Source organism: Juglans microcarpa x Juglans regia, chromosome 8S (assembly GCF_004785595.1).
Source record: "Juglans microcarpa x Juglans regia isolate MS1-56 chromosome 8S, Jm3101_v1.0, whole genome shotgun sequence".
Classification (NCBI taxonomy): domain Eukaryota; kingdom Viridiplantae; phylum Streptophyta; class Magnoliopsida; order Fagales; family Juglandaceae; genus Juglans; species Juglans microcarpa x Juglans regia.
Window position 1 is genome coordinate 17,556,867 of NC_054609.1, and position 25,169 is coordinate 17,582,035.

A 25,169-nucleotide genomic window follows, 5' to 3' on the forward strand; every position below is an offset into this window, starting at 1 on the left:
AACGCAATAGCAGTCAATTTATATGTCTCTTTCCCACTAAAAAGCTCCATATTTGAACAAAAACCGAAAATAATTAAATGAGTAAACCATATGAATATAGGAAAACGATAAAGGCCATTCATTAAAAGGTATAAAATAATTAATATTTGTAGTCGTCATTTATTTATTTAAAAAAATGAAAAAATAAAAAATTTATATAAAAAAAATTAATTTTATAATAATAAAATTACTATTTTTAAAGGAATGAAAAACTGATAAGCATAATGATTGAGATAAAGGAAGGGAAAGGGTTTAGGGATGGGATGATGATACGCCTGAAAGACACAGAGCGTAGGGAGGGGCGGAGTTGTCACTTTCAAAAGACCTACCCACTCTCTTTTTTATTTTTTATTTTTATTTTTTTGTAAGGTAAGGTAAGGGTGTGGCCCTGTGGTTGGGGGGAAGGAAATGCAATTCCATTTTCTAATTACTTAATTTTTTTTATTAGCATTATTTATAAAAAAAAAAACTTAAATATTATTCAAGTTGCGAGCTCAGTCTCTCTCTGTTCCTCTCTCACTTAGCTCGGTTTTCTCAGAGAGAGAGAGAGAGAGAGAGAGAGGGGTATTTTTGAAGGGGGAAAAAGTGGTTTTCCGGGAGCGGTTTCTGAGGTAATACTGGTGGTTTTAGGGTTCCTCATTGCCTTATCGGTCTCCGTTTCGTTTCCTCTTGTGATTGTTAGGGCTCGAGCTTTGGTCTGTTTTTCTTCCGGGTTGGGAGCGAGGGCGGGGGATTTTTTGTTCTTTGTTTTTTTCTCTTAATTTGGTTTTCTGGGATATATTGCTGTAGATCTGCTTTCTCTTACTGTAGTCGGTGTTGTTCACGGTGGTTTGAGGTCGTTCTAGTTGGATCTGTTTTGCTACTCACCGTCTTGCATTCCTTTTTTGGAACCGATTTCTGACTTTTTATCCCTACGTAGTGTTTTTTGTTTGGATCTTTGATGCATGAGTGGCTTTCAGTTCATTTTTCTTTGGGTTATGTCTGTTCTTCGGACTCTGATATGGGATCACAGAAGTGGGTCAGTTTTTTCTTGGGACTGTTGAGTGTGATTCAGGGGCTAGGGGAAGGGTTTTGGGGCTTCTGTTTTTATTTTTTTTTCCCCCTGTTTTTTTCATTTTTGTAGGATGCAACTGTAAATTACTCGGGACTTTGCATACGTTTTGCAGCTGACATAACAGGAGTTTTTATTTTTAATGTTTTATGGATAAAATCTTCTCTCTTCTCTCTTTCTTGTTTCAAATTTTTTTGTAAGGAGTAGATCATTTGTGCTCAGCGATATGGAATATAGTTTCCTTGCATTATTATTATGTTTTTTTCGACAGAACAAATTTGGAAAAACTTACTTAGTGGTAGCCAATAGTGTTTTTTTCTGGTGATTTTTGGCCCCTCTTCTGGTGATCAAAATACGGTGGCATTTGATGCATGATTTGAGGGATGACGGTCAGCTCCATTTGTCCAGGGATAAAAGATGAAAATAACGTCGTTGGTTTTGCTATAAGACGCAAAGTGTCCCAACCTGAACCTGAAAATGTTTTCCCATTGTGAAGTTAAGGTCGAAAAGGGACCTCTTTATTATTGGGTTTTAATTTTTCGGTTGTTTTCTAATTGTATCTTTACATTTTTCTCTATATGGTGATGATGAGGAAGATGTTAATATCTATGTTGCAGATGGTCTTGGTTTTGTGGGTTTGTAGTACCTGTACTAATGTATTAACGGTTTTCTGTGTGCAGACATCATGGGGAGGAAGAAGAGAACCGGACTTCCAAGTCGGGGTGAGAGCTCACAGTCTCAGCAGGAAAGTAGTGGTGGTGATGGTGGTAGTGGTCGGGGTTACCAACCACGCCCTGCTGAGCGGAGTGCTCCACCCCAGCAGCAACATGGAGGAGGAAACCAAGGAGGTAGAGGTTGGGGCCCCCAAGGAGGTCGTGGAGGTTATAGTGGGGGGCGCAGCGGTCGGGGAATGCCGCCGCCGCAGCAGTATGGTGGGCAACCTGAATATCACGGCCAGGGAAGGGGAGGTCCACCCCAGCAAGGTGGTCGTGGATGGTTTGGCGGTGGTGGCCGTGGCGGCATGAGTAGGGGCCTTGGCGTAGGACCTTCCCCACCGAGACCATCAGATCCCGAGCTTCCCGAACTGCACCAAGCAATCCAGGTTCCACATCAACCAGGGGTCCTTCCGCCTGGGCGCATGTCATCTGAGGCGAGTTCATCTACCCGACCAATCGAGTCATCTCAAGTGGCCCGGCAGTTTGAAAAACTCGCCATCGAAGGAGTTTCCAGCCAGGCAATTCAACCTGTGCCACCATCTAGCAAATCAATGAGGTTCCCTCTTCGGCCGGGCAAGGGTAGCACTGGAACAAAGTGTATAGTTAAGGCTAATCACTTCTTTGCTGAATTACCAGACAAAGATTTGCACCAGTATGATGTGAGTCATCTCACCATGATTCTGTGCGTTTGTGGTATTTCGCCTTATTTCTTCACTTTCAATTGATCTATGCGTGGTAGGTTACTATTACTCCTGAGGTGACATCTCGTGTAGTCAACAGAGCTGTAATGGGACAGCTCGTGAAATTATACAGAGAAACACATCTTGGAAAGAGGCTCCCTGCCTATGATGGGCGAAAGAGTCTGTATACTGCTGGGCCGCTCCCTTTTCAATCAAAGGAGTTTAAGATTGTACTTATAGATGAAGATGATGGATCTGGTGGCCAAAGGTTCAAATCTAAGTGTGCTCTTCCTCTACGGCATTCATATCTGTATTTTGTGATTTTTTATAATGATTTTTTTCTTTGATGCAGGAGAGATAGAGAATTCAAAGTTGTGATAAAATTTGCTGCACGTGCAGACCTGCACCATTTAGGACTCTTTTTGCAGGGTAGGCAAGCCGATGCACCGCAGGAAGCACTTCAGGTTCTTGATATTGTCCTGCGTGAATTACCTACTTCTAGGTACTAAATCTGATCTTTGAATTCTAATTCTATACGTCTATAGCACATGATTGGCATTTGAAAAGTCAGATTGTTAATATGAATATGTGATAGACCTAGGTACTGTCCTGTGGCTCGTTCCTTCTATTCCCCTGATCTGGGAAGAAGGGAGTCTTTGGGTGAGGGGTTGGAGAGTTGGCGTGGTTTCTATCAAAGCATTCGTCCAACTCAGATGGGACTGTCTCTGAATATTGGTATTTAACGTCTCGAACCATTTTTTGTCTGTTGTATTTTTTTTCTTTAGTTTGTATCTTGTTTATATTTCAATTAATTTGTCCAACTTATAAAAAATAGTCATTCAATTTAATTTTCTCTCCCATCTCTTTTGGGTAATAAAGGGGTATCTTATGGGTCCTTGGATTATTGTTTGTTCCTGTTATGGCGACAATTTTGTTAATGTTGCAGACATGTCTTCGACTGCTTTCATTGAGCCATTGCCGGTAATCGATTTTGTAACACAGCTGCTGAATCGGGACGTTACTTCTAGGCCATTATCTGATTCCGATCGTGTAAAGGTTAAGACTTTCTTGCTTTTATCTTGATCATTGTTATTCTTTGGACCGGACTCCCAAGTCCGTTTGGTATTTTATTCTTCTGCAGTTGTGTTGTTTTTCATTGCTGCTCATGTTGGGTTTTCCATTTAGGGAATCAGGTCAAGTTAATTGATATCTTATTAATCTATTGTTGCTGTTTTTTAAGAGCCCTGAATATTTAATGCAGTTTTTGTGTGATGAACTTTGCTGCTAAAGTTACATATTATGAGGCATTATAATAATTGCTTTACACTTGTTTTAATAGATAAAAAAGGCCTTACGAGGAGTTAAAGTTGAGGTTACACATCGCGGAAACATGCGAAGGAAGTACCGGATATCTGGTTTAACATCACAGGCAACACGGGAGCTGACGTAAGTACTATATCTTATGTTTAACAAAAAAAAAATGTATATTGAAAATTAAGCTTGGTGCTCTGAATATGTTTGTTGGTTGTTCTAGGTTTCCTGTTGATGAAAGAGGAACGGTGAAATCTGTGGTCGAGTACTTTTATGAAACATATGGCTTTGTGATTCAACAGTCACAATGGCCTTGTCTGCAAGTTGGGAACCAACAGAGACCAAATTATTTGCCAATGGAGGTAAAAACATAATTGTGATTTTCAATCCTCAAAAATCCAATGATATACATTTGTAATGGATAGGTATTTCTTATATCACATGGATGCTGACAAATTGCTGTTGAATTCAGGTTTGCAAGATAGTTGAGGGTCAGAGGTATACCAAAAGGCTGAATGACAAACAGATTACTGCTTTACTGAGGGTGACCTGCCAGCGACCTCAGCAAAGGGAGAATGATATAATGAAGGTTCATTAATAGGCAGTCTGTTATGTTTGCCCTTGAGAATGTGTCTTGTGCTTCTTAATTTTCTGTTGTATGTTACCCACCTATCAAGAAAAAGAAGATTTCTGTTGTATGATCACTAGACAATCATGCTTGGGTGTCTCCTCTTGTACACGTCCCGTGTACTTGGGCTATGCCTGTCAATCTCACCAATAAAATTCTCTTTTACTGATGAAAGAAAATTGTCTCATGTTTTTCCTTTTAATTTTTTGAAGCGTAGTGATTACAACTCTTTTACAGTTATATTGTAACCCATTTTACAATCAACCAATGCAATCATTTCACTTCATTAAAAATGAATCAGTTTTACAAAATTACCCTTAATTTACAGAGTTGTAAAAGAGTTGTAAGTTTATCCTTTTCCTTTTTTAAATACCTATTTTTTTTTCCTTTTTTCTTAAATTGCATGGGATGACTTCTATGTATCATGACACTTAATTTGCATGGTTGTTTAGTTGTATATTACAATGAAGCTTAACTCCCAGATTATGGATTTTAGAATGCCTCATTCCTTTGAAGGGTTTTTTCTGTGGGTCCTATCCTTTTGATATCATGATCCACTGTCTTCATGTTTTGAATATTGTTTGTATCTAAACAAAGTTCAAAATGATGAATCCGGTTACCTCATGAATTGTACTTGTCTTTCTTTTTCCATTTCCTTTAGGATTGTTGTTCTAAATTCAAACATGCCTCATGTACTAGATAAATAGCCTATTCATTTTTATTAGCAGAATGTAAATAATTTCTTGCTAGAATAGGATCCATCGTGATTCTCCCGTACTTCTCTTATCCCTTTTTAAGAGTTTTTCTATATCTAGTTATTTAGTAATGACGTTAAATACATTTACTGACATTTGAAATATATGCTAAACTTTTTGAGAAGTTTTTGTACAATAAAAAAGTGAGCACATGGGGGGTAATGCGTCCAAATAGACCTAATTAGAGAAACAACAATAGATGTTCTATTTTTTATCACCAAAGAACCCAGTTTTATGTTTACATAGTGTAACCAAGAGCTTTTTAACGTACCCATTACTTTTGTGTACCCCTCATATTCTAAAATGTTTATGACCTTTCAGACAGTTCGTCACAATGCGTATGATGATGATCCTTATGCAAAGGAGTTTGGCATTAAAATCAGTGAGAGGCTGGCTACAGTTGAAGCTCGTACTCTTCCTGCACCATGGGTATTATATCTATATTCAGTTTACTGTTCAGTTTATCCACTTTCTCCTGCTTTTTATGGGCATCAATTTTGTGTTCCTGAATTTGTTTATTGCATTGCGCAGTTGAAATATCATGATACAGGCAGAGAAAAACATTGCCTGCCACAAGTTGGGCAATGGAATATGATGAATAAGGTATTTTTAGCATTAGAATTAGTTTTTTGTTCGCATGTTATACACTACTATATGGTATTTACTTACCTCCATATGGGTGAGGGGGCATTGGGAATGAGTTCAAGGCCAGTTGGGCTTGAGTTGCTACCAGTGAAGCCCTTTTAACTATATTGTAGTTAAAAAAATGTGTCTGCTTTATGGACATGTTGTGCATGTACAGTTAGATGTCTAAGTTAGTGGCCATGATAGAATGCAGTAGTTACAATAGGAATTAACTAAGGAAATTTACATTTGAAGTGTTTTGTGATTTATTTGGCAATAGAGGGGAAAATACACATTAGTTATGTAATTCTCTTGCGCATCTGTGATTATTTTTTTGTGTTGGTTATTATATAACTTACTGACATATCAATTAGATGGATATTTATTTACATCTTGGGAATTTGAATGTGCATGGATGTATACTGGTGTTGTCATGGTTGGTTTTTTTTGGATTTCTGCTTTTTAACCTTAATATAATTGGCATTACATTGTTTTAGTAGGATTTTACAATGTTATCATTTTTGCAGTAGGATTTTACAATGTTATCATTTTTGCTGCAGAAAATGGTCAATGGGGGAGTAGTCAACAATTGGATTTGCATAAATTTTTCACGGGGCGTGCAAGACAGTGTAGCCCATGGGTTTTGCCATGAACTTGCTCAAATGTGTTGCATTTCCGGCATGGTATGGTGCTTAAAGACATGTATTGATCAATATTCACATTGTCATTTTGTTCTGTCTCCTTAACAGTTAACATTTGACCATGGGCAGTTAGCTGTTCCTATCGTGTACTACCTGTGGACTTTGGGTCTTGCCCTTTTATAATAAAATCTTGATTACTCGTACTAAAAACCATTTGATTTTGGGCTGTTTGCAGGCATTTAAACTTGAACCAGTGCTTCCACCAGTGACTGGGCGTCCTGACCACGTCGATAGAGTCCTGAAAACTCGGTTCCATGATGCCATGACTAAGCTCCAGCCTCAGAGAAAAGAGCTTGACCTTGTTATTGTTATTTTGCCAGATAACAATGGAAATCTTTATGGTAGGAAACTAGATTAACTGCTGCATTTGCTTTTGGAACCTGATTCTGGCTTGTGTTCCCCTTTTATTTAATTTTTAATTTCTCGTGCAGGTGATTTGAAACGGATCTGTGAGACAGATCTTGGACTCGTTTCCCAATGCTGTTTGACAAAGCACGTATTTAAAACAAATAAGCAACAATATCTGGCAAATGTGGCATTGAAGATAAATGTCAAGGTGGGAGGGAGGAATACTGTGCTTGTTGATGCACTCTCGAGGCGTATACCTTTAGTCAGTGACCAGCCTACCATAATTTTTGGTGCTGATGTTACCCATCCTCATCCAGGAGAGGATTCAAGCCCATCAATTGCTGCCGTATGTTATTCAGTTTATTACTGTGCTCCGCTTGTTTATGCTTTTGGATTGGATTGCCCCCTGCATATATAGATTTTTTAACTGTTTCAAGAATGTTTTATTTAGCATACCATGATAATTTGAATTGTCTTCAGGTTGTGGCATCTCAAGATTGGCCAGAAATCACAAAGTATGCTGGTTTGGTTTGTGCTCAAGCCCATCGACAAGAACTGATCCAAGATCTCTTCAAGACATGGCAGGATCCTGTAAGAGGGACAGTGTCTGGTGGCATGATTAAGTATGATTGAACATTTCTGTCTTCTTTATTTTTCTTATATATATAGTTGAATCCACAGCTGGGTGGCAGGATCCTGCAAGTGGGACTGGATGTTTTTCGTCAGTGAATTTTAAACTAAATCTTTTGGGTGGAGCTTTTGTGGTGTAGGTTTTGAGTTACTTTTTCCTTTTCATACAGGGAACTACTCATATCTTTCCATTCAGCAACTGGGCAGAAACCAAAACGTATCATATTTTACAGGTAGTCTTATTTTCCTGCCACTGCAGTCTAGATACTTCTGTTGCCATCTAATAAATATCTCCTTCTGCAGGGATGGTGTGAGTGAAGGGCAGTTCTATCAAGTCTTGCTGTATGAACTTGATGCTATCCGAAAGGTGAATTTACATTGCTGGATTATGAACTTTACAGCCTTCTATTTCCTTCTTTCTTTTTGTGCATCTTTCTTTTAAAGTTGGACTATCTTTGAATATGCTTGCTTGTTCCCTCTTTAACTTATTTTTAGGCTTGTGCCTCTTTGGAGCCGAACTATCAACCTCCTGTGACTTTTGTCGTTGTTCAGAAGCGCCATCACACAAGGTTGTTTGCCAACAACCATCGGGACCAAAATACAGTTGATAGGAGTGGAAACATATTGCCTGGTAAGTAGTTTGGTTGATTTTGAAAGTAGGATTTTATGTTGCTAAGATCTTATTTTCTGATGTAGTGTTGTTGGATTTTATAGGCACTGTTGTAGATTCCAAAATTTGTCACCCAACTGAATTTGACTTCTACCTTTGTTCTCATGCTGGAATTCAGGTGCCGTTTAATAAATCTTCCTATCTGCTGTATTATGTTGTTTAAGGACTAGGATTTTAATTCTCTAATGTTGCACATAACATGTTGACAGGGCACAAGTCGTCCAGCTCATTACCATGTACTCTGGGATGAGAACAAGTTTACAGCCGATGGGCTGCAGTCCCTTACAAATAATCTTTGCTACACGTCAGTACCTTGGTCTTTCTTCAAATAATAGTAGAAGTAGTACGTACTTGTCACAGTATTAGTAGAAGTGGTAGTAGACCTGTGCGATTGGCATGAATGGCTTAATTGATTAAATGGAGATATTGTGTTTAACTAAGCATATCTTGAACTCTTTTAGAACTCTTTTATACAATAAATAAAACTATAATAAGTGTTAATATGTGAGTTCCTTGATTTCCACCCTTGAAATTTTCTTTTTTATCCTAGTGATGGGAAACCTTAGAAACTTTGTTCAAGTGAAGAGAGAGCGTCCAAATCTCTTCATATAGTGTGCCAAAGGTGAAATTGACCGTTGAGAGTAACAGCTTATCGGTCTTTTAACTTCATCCTAAATTTAGTAATTTTTTATGAATCAATTGGTTATGAAATTTAATATGCATGAGTTGAGAAAACCAAAAAGATCTTTGTTACGGAACTGAAATTGCATGATTTGAGAAAACTAACATGACGCTGTGCGTAAATTAAAAGACTACCAACTTCGGATGAACATTACTAAATTGTCTGTATTGTTTTTCATTTAAATATCTTAACTTAAATAGATTAAAAGGCACCTATTTTAAATGAAATTTATTCACTTGAATGGTTATTATTTGTCTTATAGATAATAGATTCTTTGTTTTCCTGTTGCCTGCTTCCGTAAATGACGTCCATAAATGTGTACTTCTACCATCTCAACTGCTTTCTGATTAAATTTTATGGCGTATGTTAGTTACAGTGGTTAGCGGTTTCATTTTGATTTCACGTTTTTTTTTTTTTCGCTCCAGGTATGCAAGGTGCACTCGCTCTGTCTCCATTGGTGATCTCTCTCTCTCTCTCTCTCTCTCTCTCACACACACACACACAGAAACACGTATCACATGGAAAGCATGCATCATTTAAATTAATTTGCATATGCACACTTGCACGGCATACACATTTTTTAAAATATGCGCTCATTTCTATCTGGTTGGGTTGCGTGATTGTTTTTTTGCTTAGAGTTTGGACTGCCCATTTATTAACTGGTTGTTTAATTTGGCAGTGCCCCCTGCATACTATGCCCATCTAGCTGCTTTCCGGGCACGGTTCTATATGGATGCAGAGTCCTCAGAAAGTGGCTCCATGACAAGTGGTGCTGCTGGAGGACGTGGGGGCATGGGCGGAGCAGGTCCACGAAGCACTCGTCTACCAGGAGCAAATGCTGCTGTTCGACCCTTACCTGCACTCAAGGAGAATGTCAAGAGGGTCATGTTCTACTGTTAGGCTTGCTGGTCCCTGGTGGAGACAAAATAATATGGGTTATTGTTATACTTACTTTTTGAAACTGTTCTGTTAGCTTCCTGTAAGCTATATATCTGTGAAACTGCCTGAATATTCCTTTTTTTTTGTTTTTCCTATCAACTTTCTGTGAGATTTCCTCTTGCGGTTTATCAAATCTTCAATCATTCTCATCCTTGCCCAGGTTATAAGCTGCCAATTGGTGTTTGCATCTGATAATGTTCAAGACTATGGACGATGGAAGTTTGATGTGGTGCTGATCTATATAATCCTTTCTTTCCACTGTAAAATCAATGGGCTTCTTTCTGGTTTTACCTTTTCTTTCCTTTGAAAGGAAAACTTTTTCTAGCCATTGTTCGAGTCAGAGACTGATCGTTGTGCCGCCCAAGAATACTTACTTTCGGTTATAATGTCATTCGCACACTTTTGCACCCCCAAAGAAACTGTTGGGACATTTAATTATTACCAGTCACGGGTTTGCTTTGAACTTTGAGAAGTTCTATAGACAAAAGTGATTGCACAGAAGGAAATCAACAAAGTAATGCAGTTTCAAGATCTATTTTACGAGATTTATTTTACGATAAAAATAACGTCTTTTATTTTTTGGAACTCTCATCTTCTTTGCCAATGGAGGATGGAATTAACATTACTTCAATCCAAGTTTTGCCAAAAAAAAAAGATGTTTGGAAAAACTTGGTAATTAAGTTTGAGTCTTGACTTGGGAAAGAGATTCGCTTGAATAATGGGGCTTGTTTTTTGAATTTTTATATAAAATATAATAAATTATTTAATTTTTTTTAAATTTTTAAATAATAATAATGTTAAAAAATAATATTTTAATCTTATTTCACTATTAAATGAGTCTTAACTAGTATATTGCAAAGTCACGTGGGAGACCTTAGAAAGGAAGGGATTACTTTCTTTTTTGCTTTTTATTGTATGCTTTGTATTGATTGTCCGTCAAGGTGTACTTTGTTTGGAGTTTTCTAATTCGTAAAAAAAAAAAAAAAAAAAAAAAAATACTCAAGTCCTAAGTGGTAGCCAACGGTGCTTTCCTGGTGATTTTTGACCTCTCTCCTGATGATCAGAATTTTGTGGCTTTTCATGCTTGATTTGATTTGTGGGATGATGGTGGCCTCCCTTTGTCTAGGGATTAAAAATAAAACTAGCCTATATTTTGTATAAATAAATCTGATATGATTTTATAAAATTTATTAAGTCGATGTGAATTTATGAATTTATTTTTATGATCTAAAATATTCTTCTACTGCTGAGAGAAAGCGTCCCTCAAATTAACATTTGCAAATAGCCACTGTCTAAAAAAAGTTGTAATATATCCAATTTTCCACCTTAAAAGAAAAATTCATTCCTAAATTTTAAAAAAATGACAAAATACCCATTGAATTTAGAAAGTATTTTTTAGTTATAAATATATATTTTAGAAAAGCAAATATATTTTTTTAATAGAAACTCGATTTCTTACCACTGTTTATTTATTTATTTATTTTTTAGTTTTTTCTTTCAAAATAATTTATTTTTTGATTTATTATTTCTTTATGTTTACATGTTTATATTTGTTTAAATCATTTTATGGATAGTTTGTCATTGTTTATAATTTAAAGAATTTATTCTCAAAATTAATAATTTAGAAAATAATTGCAAATATAATACAAGAGTAGTGCTACACGTAGACATAATTTTACGCACTATATTATACGAACTAAGTGGTAGCCCCATTTTATCAGTATTTTTTTTTTAATTTAAATTTTAAATTTTAAAATTTTAATATTTGCAATAAATAATTCATCAACACGTATAATTATGTAATTAATATTGTAAGTATAGATAATATTTGTCATAATACAATAATTCATGGAGTTTATTTATTTTTTAAAATTTATTTATCACTTCTCTTACACGTTTGAAAGAGTAAGCAGGTGGTGATTATGTTCAACCAAAAGTTCGATCTTAGCAAACACGTATATTTGAAAGACAAAAACGGTTAAAAAAAAAAAACAAAAAAAGTTGAGGCATTGGAAAGCAACGGTCGGATCTTAGCAATTTGGTAAGGTCATCGGATGCTTACTCAGCAAGAAAATCGTACAAGGTTACTTTCGTAATTTGGTTACCTTCGTTACCTTCTTTTTGAAAGAATATAACCGCCCAGGACATACAGGTGCCGGCCGCTCATTCCTTCCGTTGCCACGACTCGCGTTTTGTACAGAGAAAAAAAAAGGTTTTATAAAAATAAATTTATAAATTAATGGTTTTATATTATTTATTAGATATTTTATAATAAAAATAATTTTATAATATGATGTATCACATTAAATTATATCATTTTATAGATTTATTTTTGTATAATCTTTTTATAGCTAAAATATGTATAGAGAATATTACTTAGACTAATAAAAGTGACCCATTGTGATGGAATTATTTTTTAAAATTTTTTTGAATAATTTTTTTATTAAAAAATTTGAAAAGTGATTAAAGTTATTTTTATTGTAAAGTAGATCTAACGTATTATATGAAATTGTATTAGTTTATGAGTTTATTCATGTGAAATCTTTTTATGACTGTAAAATATCACAAAACTTAAGGTCTCGTTTATTTTTACAGATGAGATGAAATGAGATAAAAATGATTACAAAAATAGAGGAGGCCTTACTCTATCTTCTACCATTCTTATTAGTTTGTACTTTTTTTTTTTAAAAAGAAAAATTAATATTAGCTTTTTTTTTTAAAAAAAAATGGTTTAGCCTAACCTTTTTAACTAAGCCTGTCTTCTCTCATTGCTTTTGCATTTTTTCTTTTTTAATCTTTTACTTTTTCTCTTTTTTCTTTAGTGTGGGGGCAAAGCCGTAAAACAAAAGGCGCCACCCTACTACAACGAGCAGCTTGCTTGCCAAGCAAATAGAAAGTCCTCACCCTTTTGAGCGATTGATCAATATTCTCTTGTATTTTTAGATGCAAGAATAGAGATATATAAAGTATATTTAACTCTATTTATTAAGTATTTAATTTCGTTAAATGAGAATGATAATGATAATTATGATATAAGTTATAACCTCTTTTGATTTTGGAATTAGGAAAAAGTGTCAAAATTCTTATCCAAACATGATGTAATATTATATGGAAATGCTTTAAACACAAAAGAATTACACAACAGTAAATCTACAAACTGATGTGATTTGATGTAGTACGTCAGATTGTAAATGGAAGAAAAAAAATTATATTTTCGAGTTCACTTATTATTAATATATCGAAACAAACCATTGATGTGGATGATGCAGAAACATGTTATATTAACTAGAAGATATAATTATGATATTTTATAATTAATAGAGGTCACCCGACGAGTAGCTTGTTGATATACTAGACTTGCAAGTAGCATTACTTATATTATATATTTTTTTTACACAACTATAACGATTAATGATAAATCTTATATTAAAAATAATTTTTTTTTATTATATAATAATGTCATTTGCATAATTATATAAAAGTTGTATCTCTAAAATTATGCATTAAGTAATGCTCTTTATTTTAAGTTTTATTACTTTTAATTGAATTAAAGTGATTTTATTTATTAATTACTTAAATGAAAGTTAGTTAAAGTGTACAGTAGAGAAAGCGGCAAGCAGAATGAATCTAGAATTAAATAAATATTTCTCCTTCGTATTGTCCAATTATTTAAAAATAAATTTGTCAAAAAAGAAAAAAAAGAAAGACTTGTGTTGTGTTAAATATAGAGCTCCGTCTCCCCTGTTTTTCTCTCACTTTGCTTCGTTTTCTCGAGGGAGATAGTGGTTTTTTCAGGGGAAAAAGAGGTTTTTCGGGAGCGGTTTCTGAGCCAGTACCGGTGATTTCACGGTTCCTCATTGGCTTATCGGTCACCATTTAATTTCGTCTCGTGATTTTCAGGGTTCGTGCTTTGGTCTGTTTTTGTATTCAGCTCTTACTTTCTAGTTTCAGATTTTCTTTTTCTTAGGAGTGGATCATCTGTGCACAGTGATATGGAATGTTTCCCTTGCATTGCTTTCATGGTCTTTTCCCAGAAAATATCAGAAAAAATTACTAAGTGGTAGCCAATGATGTTTTTCTGGTGATTTTTGGACTCTGTTATGGTGATCGAATTATCGTGGCTTTTGATGCTTGATTTGGTTGACGACGGTAGGCTCCATTTTTCTAGGAATAAAAGATGAAAATAACGTCGTTAGTTTCACCATAGGATGCATAGTATCTCACCCATATTTCCCAGTTGAACATGAAAAGGTTTTCCCATTGTGAAGTAAGGTTGAAAACAGGCCCTTTTTGTAGTGGATTCTAATCTTTTGGTTGTTTTCTCTGATTGCAATCTGCACATTTTTCTTTATACGGTGATGATGACGGATATGTTAATATCGATGTTGTAGATGGTCTTGGTTGTGTGGGTTTGTGGACTCAGTGCTAATGTATTAATTATTGTCTGTGTGCAGACATCATCATGGTGAGGAAGAGGAGAACTGAACTTCCTAGCGGGGGTGAAAGCTCTCGGCCTCAGCAGGAAAGCAGTGGGGGTGGTAGTGGTGGTCGGGGTTACCAACCACGCCCTTCTGAGGGGACTGCTCACCCCAGTCAGCAACATGGAGGAGGACAGCAAGGGGGTAGAGGTTGGGGCCCCCAAGGCGGTCGTGGAGGTCATAGTGTGGGGCACAGTGGTCGTGGAATGACACCGCCGCAGCAATATGGTGGGCCACCTGAATATCAAGGCCAAGGAAGGGGAGGACTACCCCAGCAAGGTGGTCGTGGTGGCATGAGTGGTGGCCTTGGTGTAGGACCTTCCCCATCAATACCAGCAGATCTCAAGCTTCCCGAGCTGCACCAAGCAATCCATGTTCCATATCAACCGGGGGTCATTCTGCCTGGGGGCACATCATCTGAGGCGATTTCATCTAGCCAACCACCCGAGTCAGCTCAAGTGTCCCAGCAGTTTGAGAAACTCACCATCGAGGGTGCTTCCAGCCAGGCAATTCAACCTGTGCCACAATCCAGTAAATCAGTGAAGTTCCCTCTTCGGCCGGGCAAAGGTAGCATTGGAACAAAGTGTATAGTTAAGGCTAATCACTTCTTTGCTGAATTACCAGACAGAGATTTGCACCACTATGATGTGAGTCATCTCACCACGATTCTGTGTGTTTGCAATGTTTTGCTTTCTTGCTTCCTTTTAAAATGATCTATGCATGGTAGGTTACGATTACTCCTGAGGTGACGTCTCGTGCAGTCAACAGAGCTGTAATGGGACAGCTCGTGAGATTATACAGAGAAACACATCTGGGAAAGAGGCTCCCTGCCTATGATGGGCGGAAGAGTCTGTATACCGCTGGGCCGCTCCCTTTTCAATTAAAGGAGTTTAGGATTGTACTTATGGATGAAAATGGATCTGGCGGCCAAAGGTTGAAATTCGAGTTATCTCTCATGTCCTTTATGGTATTCATTGGTTGTTTGTGATTTATGATGATGGTTTTTTTCTTGATGTAGGAGAGAGAGAGAATTCAAAGTTGTGATCAAATTTGTTGCATGTGCGGACCTGCACCATTTAGGACTCTTTTTGCAGGGTAGGCAAGCTGATGCACCCCAGGAAGCACTTCAAATTCTTGATATTGTCCTGCGTGAATTACCTACTTCTAGGTACTAAATTTTTTATTTTTAAATTGTATACATATAGAATATCATGGCTATTTGGAATGTCACATTGTTAATATTATGTGACAGACCTAGTTACTGTCCTGTGGGTCGTTCATTTTATTCCCCCGATCTGGGAAGAAGGCAGTCATTGGGTGGGGGTTTGGAGAGTTGGCGGGGTTTCTATCAAAGCATTCGTCCAACTCAGATGGGACTGTCTTTGAATATTGGTATTTAATGTCACTTACCCTTTTTTTGTTTGGCTTTTGTCATATTTTCTTTCTTCATTTCATATCCTGTTTATAATTCAATATATTTGTCTCTCATATCTCTCATGGATTATGAAGTAGTATCTTATGGGTATTTTGGATTCTTGTTTATTCCTGTTGTGGTGACAATTTTGGCAATGTTGCAGACATATCTTCGACTGCTTTCTTTGAGCCATTGCCAGTAATTGAGTTTGTAATGCAGCTGCTGAAGCGGGACAATACATCTAAACCTTTATCTGATCCTGACCGTGTAAAGGTTAGACTTTGTTGCTTTAATTTGATAATTTTTATTCTTTGGACTGGAGCTTCAAGTGCTTTTGGTATTTTATTATTCTGCAGTTGCGTTTTTCCTCATTGCTACACATGTTGGTATATATATTTAGGCAATCTGGCATTTTGATCATTGTTTTACACTTGTTTTAATAGATCAAAAAAGCCTTACGAGGAGTCAAAGTCGAGGTAACACACCGGGGAAATATGCGCAGGAAGTACCGCATATCTGGTTTAACATCGCAGGCCACACGTGAGCTGGTGTAAGTATGATATCTTATTTTATTACCCCACCCCCATCCAAAAATGATTTTTTTTTTGAAAATTTGTGCTTGGTTTTCTGACACAGTTTGTTGATTGTTCTAGGTTTCCTATTGATGAAAGAGGTACAATGAAAGCTGTGGTCGAGTACTTTTATGAATCATATGGCTTTGTTATTCAACATCCACAATGGCCATGTCTGCAAGTGGGGAATGAACAGAGACCAAATTATTTGCCAATGGAGGTAAACATATTATTGTGATTTTCAATTCTCATAAATCCAATGGTATTTGTTATATCACATGGATAAATGGATTTTAATAAATTTGTTGAATTCAGGTTTGTAAGATTGTTGAGGGTCAGAGGTACTCTAAAAAGTTGAATAAAGGACAAATTCAAAATTTACTTGGGGTGACTTGCCAGCGTCCTCAGCAAACGGAGTATGATATAGTGAAGGTTCGATCATGTGCAGTGTCTCTTCTGTTTTCCCTTACGGATGTGTCATTTTGTTTGGCAATTTTCTGCCGTATGATTTTCCTTTTCTTTTTTTCTTTTGTTTTTTTTTTTCTAAATTGCATGGGAAGATTTTTATGTATTACAACACTTAATTTGCGTGGTCGATTAGTTTCATATTAACATGAAGCTTAACTTCCAATTTATGGGTTTTCAGATACCTCATGCCTTTGAAAGGGTTATTTCTTCAAGTCTTTTGTCCTCTCGATATCACGGTCCAACGTCTTTGTGTTTTGGATATTATTTGTAAGCAAACAAAGTTCAAAATGATGAATCTGGTTACGGCATGGCTTGTACTTTTCTTTCATTCGTCATGTGCTAGATTGTTGGTCTAAGTTCAAACATTGGTCATGTGCTAGATAAATACACTTTTAATGTTTTTTTTTAATAAGTACACTTCTAATGTTTCTTAGCAGAGTATAAAGATTTTCTTGCTAGAAATAGGATCCATTGCGATTCTCCCACACCTTTCTTGTCCTTTTTAAAGAGTTTTTCTAGCTCTGGCTATTCACTGATGATGTTGAATGCATTTATGGGTATTGAAATACATGCTCAAATTTTTGAAGTTTTATGAACAATCAAAAAGTGAGTACACAGGGACAGGGGTATACATCAAGATAGACCTAATTAGAAAAATAACAACAGATGTTCTATTTTGATCACCAAAAAAACCCAATGTTATGTTTAAATAGTGTAACCAAGAACTTTTTAAAGTACAAACTGTTTTTTTTGTGTCCCTTATATTGGAAAAATTTTCTGACCTTCAGACAGTTCGTCACAATGCTTACCATGATGATCCTTATGCAAAGGAATTTGGTATTATAATCAGTGAGCAGATGGCTACAGTTGAAGCTCGCACTCTTCCAGCACCATGGGTATTATATCTGTATTTAGATTACTGTTAGGTTTGTCAAGTTTCTCCTAATAATTTTTGTGAGCATCAATATTGTCATACCGAGTGTGTTTATTGGAATGTGCAGCTGAAATATCATGATGCAGGCAGAGAAAAAGATTGCCTGCCACAAGTTGGACAGTGGAATATGACAAATAAGGTATTTTTTAGTAAAAGAATTACTATTTGTTCACATATTGTACACTTAATATGACATTTACTTATCAAAAAAGGAAATTAGATGGCATTGACTTCCCCGGGGGAAAGGAGAGGTGGGGCTTTGGGAGTGGGTTCAAGGCGTGTTGGGCGTGAGTTGGTACCAATGTGATACCCCATATTGAGTGAGTATACGTGGTGAATGAGATCATACATTGCTTGGGAGAGAAAAGTTCTTGCTCTTTAGAATGATTTCAATAGGCTCCAATTGTACCATTGGCTAGTTCTTTTCGGAGTATGACCCAGATGTAGCTTGGGCCTTCCTTTGGGGCATTCAAATGGTATCAGCGCCAATCCCAATAAGAAATGTGGGACTTGAGCCGTGCCACCTATAATGAAATGGCCCAACGAGGACATGGAGAATTTAAGAGGAGAGATTGTGATACCTTATATTGAGTGAGTGTAGGTGGTGAATTGGATCTCACATTGCTTGGGAGGGAGAAGTTCTTGCTCTTTATAATGATTTAAGGAGCTCAAATTTTACCATTGACTAGTCCTTTTTTCGTATGGCCCTTATGTAGCTTGGGCCTTCCTTTGGGGCATTAGAAGCAATTAAGCCCGTTTTCTATTTTGTAGTTTAGAAATGTTTCTATTTTATGGACGTTATCCCCTTATACAGTTAGATGTTTAATTGAGTGTCTATACGAGTGTTTGTCTAGGGTTAGGGATACCTCTAAGATCAACAATTTGTGAGCCAGGTACAAGAAGATTCCTTTACATCATGAACTCAAATGTAATATGCTAATAAACCAAGTTTGGTTTCCAAAAGCTAAGCATGGCTAGGCAATCGAACTCTATCAACTGGGACTAGAACATTTTTTTTATTTATTATTTATTATTTTTTTATTTTTTATGACGGGGGAACCATCTCACAGCAGAGCCTTTAGGACTCACCCATGGAACCTAAACCCTCGGGGAGACTAGCACAACAGCCCACCGCCATGGCCTCCCACTTAAATCGCAGTTTGATCCGAAGGGGAATCGAACCTGTGACATGGTGCTCATGCACACAAGTTCGCCCTTACTGCTTGGGTTACCCATGGGTGGGTACTGAGGCTAGAACATAAAAGCAAATAGTGAGTCAAATACTTAGTAAGGAATACATCACATAGTAAACATTACCATAGATTAATAAGTTTTCACTTCTAAATAACACGCATGACTTTAGCATCTTACGATAGATTACGTATGAAGAAAACGTCTTACAATAAATTTCGGCAGCTTTAAGAGATGTTCATTCAACAATTTGGCAAGAACACTCAAGGGAAAAGACTGTGGGGCTGGCGGCACAGCAAAGGAATTCTCTCTAATATATGGGCAGTGTGATTAGGTTGTGGGAGAGGGAGGAAAATTTCTGGGCTTTCTTTTCATTAGGGCTGGTGGCTCAAGACAGAATTATGGTGTGTTTTCCTGTTCTAGGCTGCTTCTTGTTTATAAGGATTTGAAATCGCTAGGGCTAATCACAAGAAGGGGGTGGCAGCTATTGGGGTTTGAGTTTTGGTGAGAGGTGTGGCACTTAGCTGACTACTATTTTATGAAAGATGAAAACCCTAGTTCGTTGAGTGGGTTGGCAGCTTGGTTAAAGATGGGGGCTGTCATGTTTTGGGTAGACCTAGGAAATATGTGATGAGAGATGATAGAGGCAGCCCTTGCTAGTGTTTCTGAGTGATTATCTAGTATGTAAAATTTTTATAAACACTTCCCTAGTTTACTCAGAATTTCGGCAGCCCTCATAATGGTTAATCCTAGAGTTTTGGTCAAAGTGGGTTGGCTGTTAACAGCCCTATTTCTCTGTAGTTTCCTATTACTAAGTTATAGAAATCCTTCCCAAAATACCCTAGGTGTCGGCAGCCATCAGGGTAATTTTTCTATTATGGACAGAAATACTTTGATAGTTTTCCAGTCTGTCTAGGGCTTGTTTTATGCAATTTCCTCTTTTGAAAACTTGTATTAGGAGGCAGATTCCTAACAAAATACAATCTGCCAGCTTTTAATAAATAAAGGACAAAAAATATCTAAATTTCACAATTATAATCACAAAGAGATAAACAAGCAGAAAATGATTGGCCCATGGGCCTAACATTTGGAGATCGACCAGACTTGGGATTTCTTCGGTTGGGTTGTGGCAGGTCAAGACTGGCCTTTTGTGCATCTAGGATTATTCACTTTTCACCTTGATTAATGTTTAATCTACTGGCATATAAAAGAGATGTGTATTTATTTATTTCGTGGGAGGTTGTGAATGCATGCATGCACATAGATATATTATGCTGTTGTCATGTTTTCTCGGATTTCTGCTTTTTAACCTTCATATAATTGGCACAACATTATCTTAGTATGATTTTGTCGTGTTATGGTTTTTACTGCAGAGAATGGTTAATGGGGGAGCGGTCAACAATTGGATTTGCATAAATTTCTCACGCGATGTGCAAGACAGTGTGGCCCGTTTGTTTTGCCAGGAACTTGCTCAAATGTGTTGCATTTCAGGCATGGTACGGTGCTCGAAAGACTAGTATTGATCAATCTCCATAATGTTGTCTTGTTCCATCTCCTTAACATTTAATTATGGGCAGTTTGGTGTTTCTCTTGTAATCTGTGTACTTGGGCTATGCTATGTTGTAATAAAACCTTTCATTACCTATTGAAAAAAAAAAACATTTGATTATGTGCTGTTTGTAGGCATTTAATCTTGAACCAGTACTTCCACCAGTGACTGGCCGTCCTGATCAGGTTGATAGAGTCCTGAAAACTCGGTACCATGATGCCATGACTAGACTCCAGCCTCAGAGAAAGGGGCTTGACCTGGCTATCTTTATTTTGCCAGACGAAAATGGCTCTCTTTATGGTAGGAAACTTGATTAACTGACTGAATTTGCTTTTGGAATCTGATTCTGATATTGGGATCCTTCTTTTTGTTAATTTTTAATTTCACCTGCAGGTGATTTGAAGCGGATCTGCGAGACAGATCTTGGACTTGTTTCCCAATGCTGCTTGACGAAGCTTGTATTTGATGGCAAGAGGAGGAAGCAAAGTCTGGCAAATGTGGCATTGAAGATAAATGTCAAGGTGGGAGGAAGGAATACTGTGCTTGTTGATGCACTCTCCCGGCGCATACCTTTTGTCAGTGACCAGGCCACCATAATTTTTGGTGCTGATGTTACCCATCCTCATCCAGGAGAGGATTCAAGCCCATCAATTGCGGCTGTATGTTATTTCAGTTTATTACTGTGCTTCGCTTGTTTATGCCTTTTCATTGTATCGTCCGCTACAGGTTTTTTTAAGAGTTTCAAGGTTGTTTTATTTAATATACCATGATAATTTGATTTGCTTCAGGTTGTGGCATCTCAAGATTGGCCAGAAATCACGAAGTATGCTGGTTTGGTTTGTGCTCAAGCCCATCGAGAAGAGCTGATCCAAGATCTCTTCAAGACATGGCAGGATCCTGTAAGAGGGACAGTGCCTGGTGGCATGATTAGGTATCTTGAATCTTTGTCTTCTTATTTTTACTTTTATTTTTCTTATGATATATGGTTGAAACCACAGCTGCGTCACGCGTGGCAGGATCCTGTTAGTGGGACAGGATGTTTTCTACAGTGAATTATAAACTAATTCTTTTGGGTGGAGCTTTTGTGGTGTTGGTTTGAGTTACTTTTATCTTTTCATACAGGGAACTACTCATATCTTTCCATTCAGCAACTAGGCAGAAACCAAAACGTATCATATTTTACAGGTATTGTCCAATTTTCCTGCCACTGCAGTCTAGATACTTCTGTTGCCATCTAATAAATATCTCCTTCTGCAGGGATGGTGTGAGTGAAGGGCAGTTCTATCAAGTCTTGCTGTATGAACTTGATGCTATCCGAAAGGTGAATTTACATTGCTGGATTATTAACTTTACAGCCTTCTATTTCCCACCTTTCTTTTTGTGCATCTTTTTTTTTTTTTTTTTTTTTTTTTTTAAGTTGGAATATCGTTGGATCATGCTTGCTTGTCTTATATTCCCTGTTTAACTTATTTTTAGGCTTGTGCCTCTTTGGAGCCGAACTATCAACCTCCTGTGACTTTTGTTGTGGTTCAGAAGCGCCATCACACAAGGTTGTTTGCCAACAACCATCGTGACCAAAATACAGTTGATAGGAGTGGAAACATATTGCCTGGTAAGTATTTTGTTTGGTTTTAAAATTTGGATTTTATGTTGCTAAGATTTTATTTTCCTGATGTAGTATTGTTGGATTTTATAGGTACAGTTGTAGATTCCAAAATTTGTCATCCAACTGAATTTGACTTCTACCTTTGTTCTCATGCTGGAATTAAGGTACCATTCTTCTTATAGGCCGTATCTATGCTGCATAAGAACAAGGATTTTAATTCTCTGATGTTGTTTCTAACATGTAAAACAGGGCACAAGTCGTCCAGCTCATTACCATGTACTCTGGGATGAGAACAAGTTTACAGCCGATGGGCTGCAGTCCCTTACAAATAATCTTTGCTACACGTCAGTACCTTGATCTTTCTTCTGCTATTAGTAGAACTAAGACCTGTGAAATTGGCTTGAATGCATAAATTTTTTAATGAAAAATTTTATGTTTAACTAAGTGTGCCTTGAACTCTTATACAATAAATAAAACTGTTAAAATGTTGTCCTTACATTAACACCTTGATCTCCACCATATAGTCTTCTTTGTTTCTATGTTAGTGATGGAAAAAACCTCACTTGACTGGAGAGAGTGCCAAAATATCTCTGTATACAATGTGCCAAAAAGTAAAATTGACCACTAAGAGTAATAACTTGTTGGTCATTTACCTTATAAAAAAAAAAAAAAAAATTGTTGGTCATTTAACTTCCTCTTAAATTTAATAATTGCTCATGAATCCATTGGTTACAATACTAAATATACATGAGCTAAGAAAACCAAAAAGATCTATTGGGAAAACTAGAAGACCTATAGGCCCTTTAAATTTATCTGAAATTCAATAATCTCTTTTGAATTCTTTTTTTTTTTTTTTCCTGGGCATGATCTTTTTTTAATTCATTGGTTAGAAAACTGGAAATCCATGAGTTGAGAAAATCAACAAGAGGTGTTGGGAAAACTAAAAGACTACTAACTTCGATTAAAAATGACCAAATTGGGTGTATTGTTTTTCTAACTTTACTAGTAATGGATTCTTTGTTTTCCTGTTGTCCTATCCTGTAAACATGGTACATAAATGATTACCTCTACCATCTCAATTGCTATCTGATTCATTTATGAGCCATCTCACTTGAGTCTAATTAGACGTTGGTTATAGTGGTTATTGGTTTCACGTTCTTTTTTTTGCCCCAGGTATGCAAGGTGCACTCGCTCTGTTTCCATTGGTGATCTCTCTCTCTCTCTCTCTCATGCGCACGAAAGCATGCATCATTTAAATTAATGTGCATGTGTACACTTGCATGACATACACATGTTTGAACATATGCGCTCATTTCTATCTGCTTATTTTGATGATCCTCAATACAGAAGAACAAATTCAGAAATTACTAAGGCCTCGTTTGGTTACACAAATGAGATGAGATGAGATGAGATAAAAGTTGAATAAAATAGTTTGAGTATAAGTTTTTTAATATTATTTTTGTTTTGGGATTTGAAAAAGTTATATTTTTTGTATTTTGTTTGAAAGTTTGGGAAAGTTGTAATGATTAGATGAGATGAAATGAGATGGTTTGTGAAAACAAACCAGGCCTAAATATGGGACTATAGGAGTGCACTCAATCCTCAAAAAAGAGGATTTGATTCAGTATCGAGGAGTCAAAGAATTTAAGCCAAAATATCAAATGAAAATGGTTCTATTTTTTTTCATTCCCGAGTAAGTACATATTTTGCTTGAATTTCTTCCATAATGGTACAGAACAATATTCTTATTGGAGTAAATACACGAATCACTTTAAATATAAGAAGCTGGGTTGCCTGATTGTTGTTTTTTTGCTTAAGAGTATAGACTGCCCATTTATTAACTGGTTCTTTAATTTGGCAGTGCCCCCTGCATACTATGCTCATCTTGCTGCTTTCCGAGCTCGGTTCTATTTGGACCCAGGGTCCTCAGAAAGTGGTTCCAGGACAAGTGGTACTGCCGGTGGACATGGTGGCGCGGGCGGAGCAGGTCCACGAAGCACTCGTGGACCTGGAGCAAATGCAGATGTGCGACCCCTACCTGCACTCAAGGAGAATGTCAAGAGGGTCATGTTCTACTGTTAGGCTTGTTGGTTCCTGGCAGAGATCAACTTATGGATTATTCTTAGAATACTGTTCTGTTATATTCCTGTAAGCTTTCACTGCACTATGTTAATTTGCCGTGTTTTTTTAAACGATTATTCGTGAGGTTTCCTCTTGTGGTTGTTCTATGGTTCTTCTGATCCTTGCCCCGGTTATTAAACCGCCGCTAGGCATTTGCATTTGATATTGTTTAACAGATTCTGGAAGTTTGATATTTAGTTATTTTCTGTGGCATCTCATGGAAATGTGCCGGATAACTTTTTTCCACTGTAAAATAGGCTTCTTTCTGGTTTTACCTTTTCTTTTCTTGGAAAATATGTGCTATAGCCTATGTTACCTTTTTCTATCCATTGTAAGGAGTCTCAGACTGATCTGTGCCTTCCAAGAATACTTCTCTGCTAAAATGTTATTGCACATCCGTACACCTTAAGAAAAACATTTGGCAAATAAGTAATGTTAGATACAGTTTTAGGACGTGCAAGTCACGTGCACTCATTTTAAAAAAGAATGGAATCCATTATTAAAAAATTTATTTTTTTATGTAGTCTTATATTTACTTGTATTTTTCAAAGAGAATGTTCGGGATTTATATACTTTAAGACTGCAAGTATCATTTCGAATTTGTCAATAAATCAATTGAAATTGACACGTTTTTATATACATATATACACGGTTTTTTATTTGGTAAACTTAAAGCTTCGTTTTGTTTCTCTCTGAAGTTAACGGTCATTTTTCTGAACTCTCCCCTATGCTTCATTGGAGGGAGGAATTGACGGTATTTCAATCAATTTTATGAATTAATTATATTTCTATATGCATTATTTTGTGAGAATGATGACGAGATTTATTTCAAGGATTTTTCAAAATGTAATTGGATTCATTTTCAAGGATTTCTGAACTTAGATCTGTTCATGTCCGATTTATACAAATTTAAAATGTACAAGTTTCACGTAAGCTTTATATGAAAAAATCTAACATGCACGAGACTTGCATACCATAAACCTATATGTAACATTTCTTAATCCACTTCTTTTTTTTTTCACTTGTGTTTTTTAGGAATCTCCGGATTTGACTTATTTTTTT

The 25,169-nt window shown here is 36.5% G+C and overlaps 2 protein-coding genes across 2 annotated transcripts; both read left to right on the top strand.

Annotated features, from left to right (window-relative positions):
• Positions 1-476: 476 nt before the first annotated feature.
• Positions 477-9,843, top strand: LOC121244902 (protein argonaute 1-like). The gene is made up of 22 exons (XM_041143144.1): positions 477-650; positions 1,771-2,465; positions 2,546-2,754; positions 2,839-2,988; positions 3,082-3,221; positions 3,433-3,542; positions 3,826-3,932; positions 4,021-4,159; positions 4,270-4,386; positions 5,502-5,609; positions 5,712-5,783; positions 6,365-6,487; positions 6,681-6,846; positions 6,937-7,199; positions 7,334-7,476; positions 7,654-7,716; positions 7,787-7,850; positions 7,979-8,114; positions 8,198-8,271; positions 8,363-8,457; positions 9,261-9,292; positions 9,515-9,843. The coding sequence occupies exons 2-22, from the start codon at positions 1,776-1,778 to the stop codon at positions 9,733-9,735; spliced, it is 3,222 nt and encodes a 1,073-aa protein (XP_040999078.1). The 5' UTR covers positions 477-650; positions 1,771-1,775; the 3' UTR covers positions 9,736-9,843.
• Positions 9,844-13,460: 3,617 nt separating this feature from the next.
• Positions 13,461-24,781, top strand: LOC121244904 (protein argonaute 1-like). The gene is made up of 23 exons (XM_041143145.1): positions 13,461-13,675; positions 14,229-14,899; positions 14,980-15,185; positions 15,271-15,420; positions 15,505-15,644; positions 15,830-15,939; positions 16,110-16,216; positions 16,320-16,458; positions 16,554-16,670; positions 17,495-17,602; positions 17,708-17,779; positions 20,205-20,327; positions 20,515-20,680; positions 20,774-21,039; positions 21,169-21,311; positions 21,503-21,565; positions 21,638-21,701; positions 21,857-21,992; positions 22,077-22,150; positions 22,236-22,330; positions 23,160-23,191; positions 23,848-24,167; positions 24,632-24,781. Exons 2-22 carry the CDS (start codon positions 14,237-14,239, stop codon positions 24,066-24,068), a joined length of 3,195 nt encoding a protein of 1,064 aa, XP_040999079.1. The 5' UTR covers positions 13,461-13,675; positions 14,229-14,236; the 3' UTR covers positions 24,069-24,167; positions 24,632-24,781.
• The last annotated feature ends 388 nt before the right edge of the window (positions 24,782-25,169 follow it).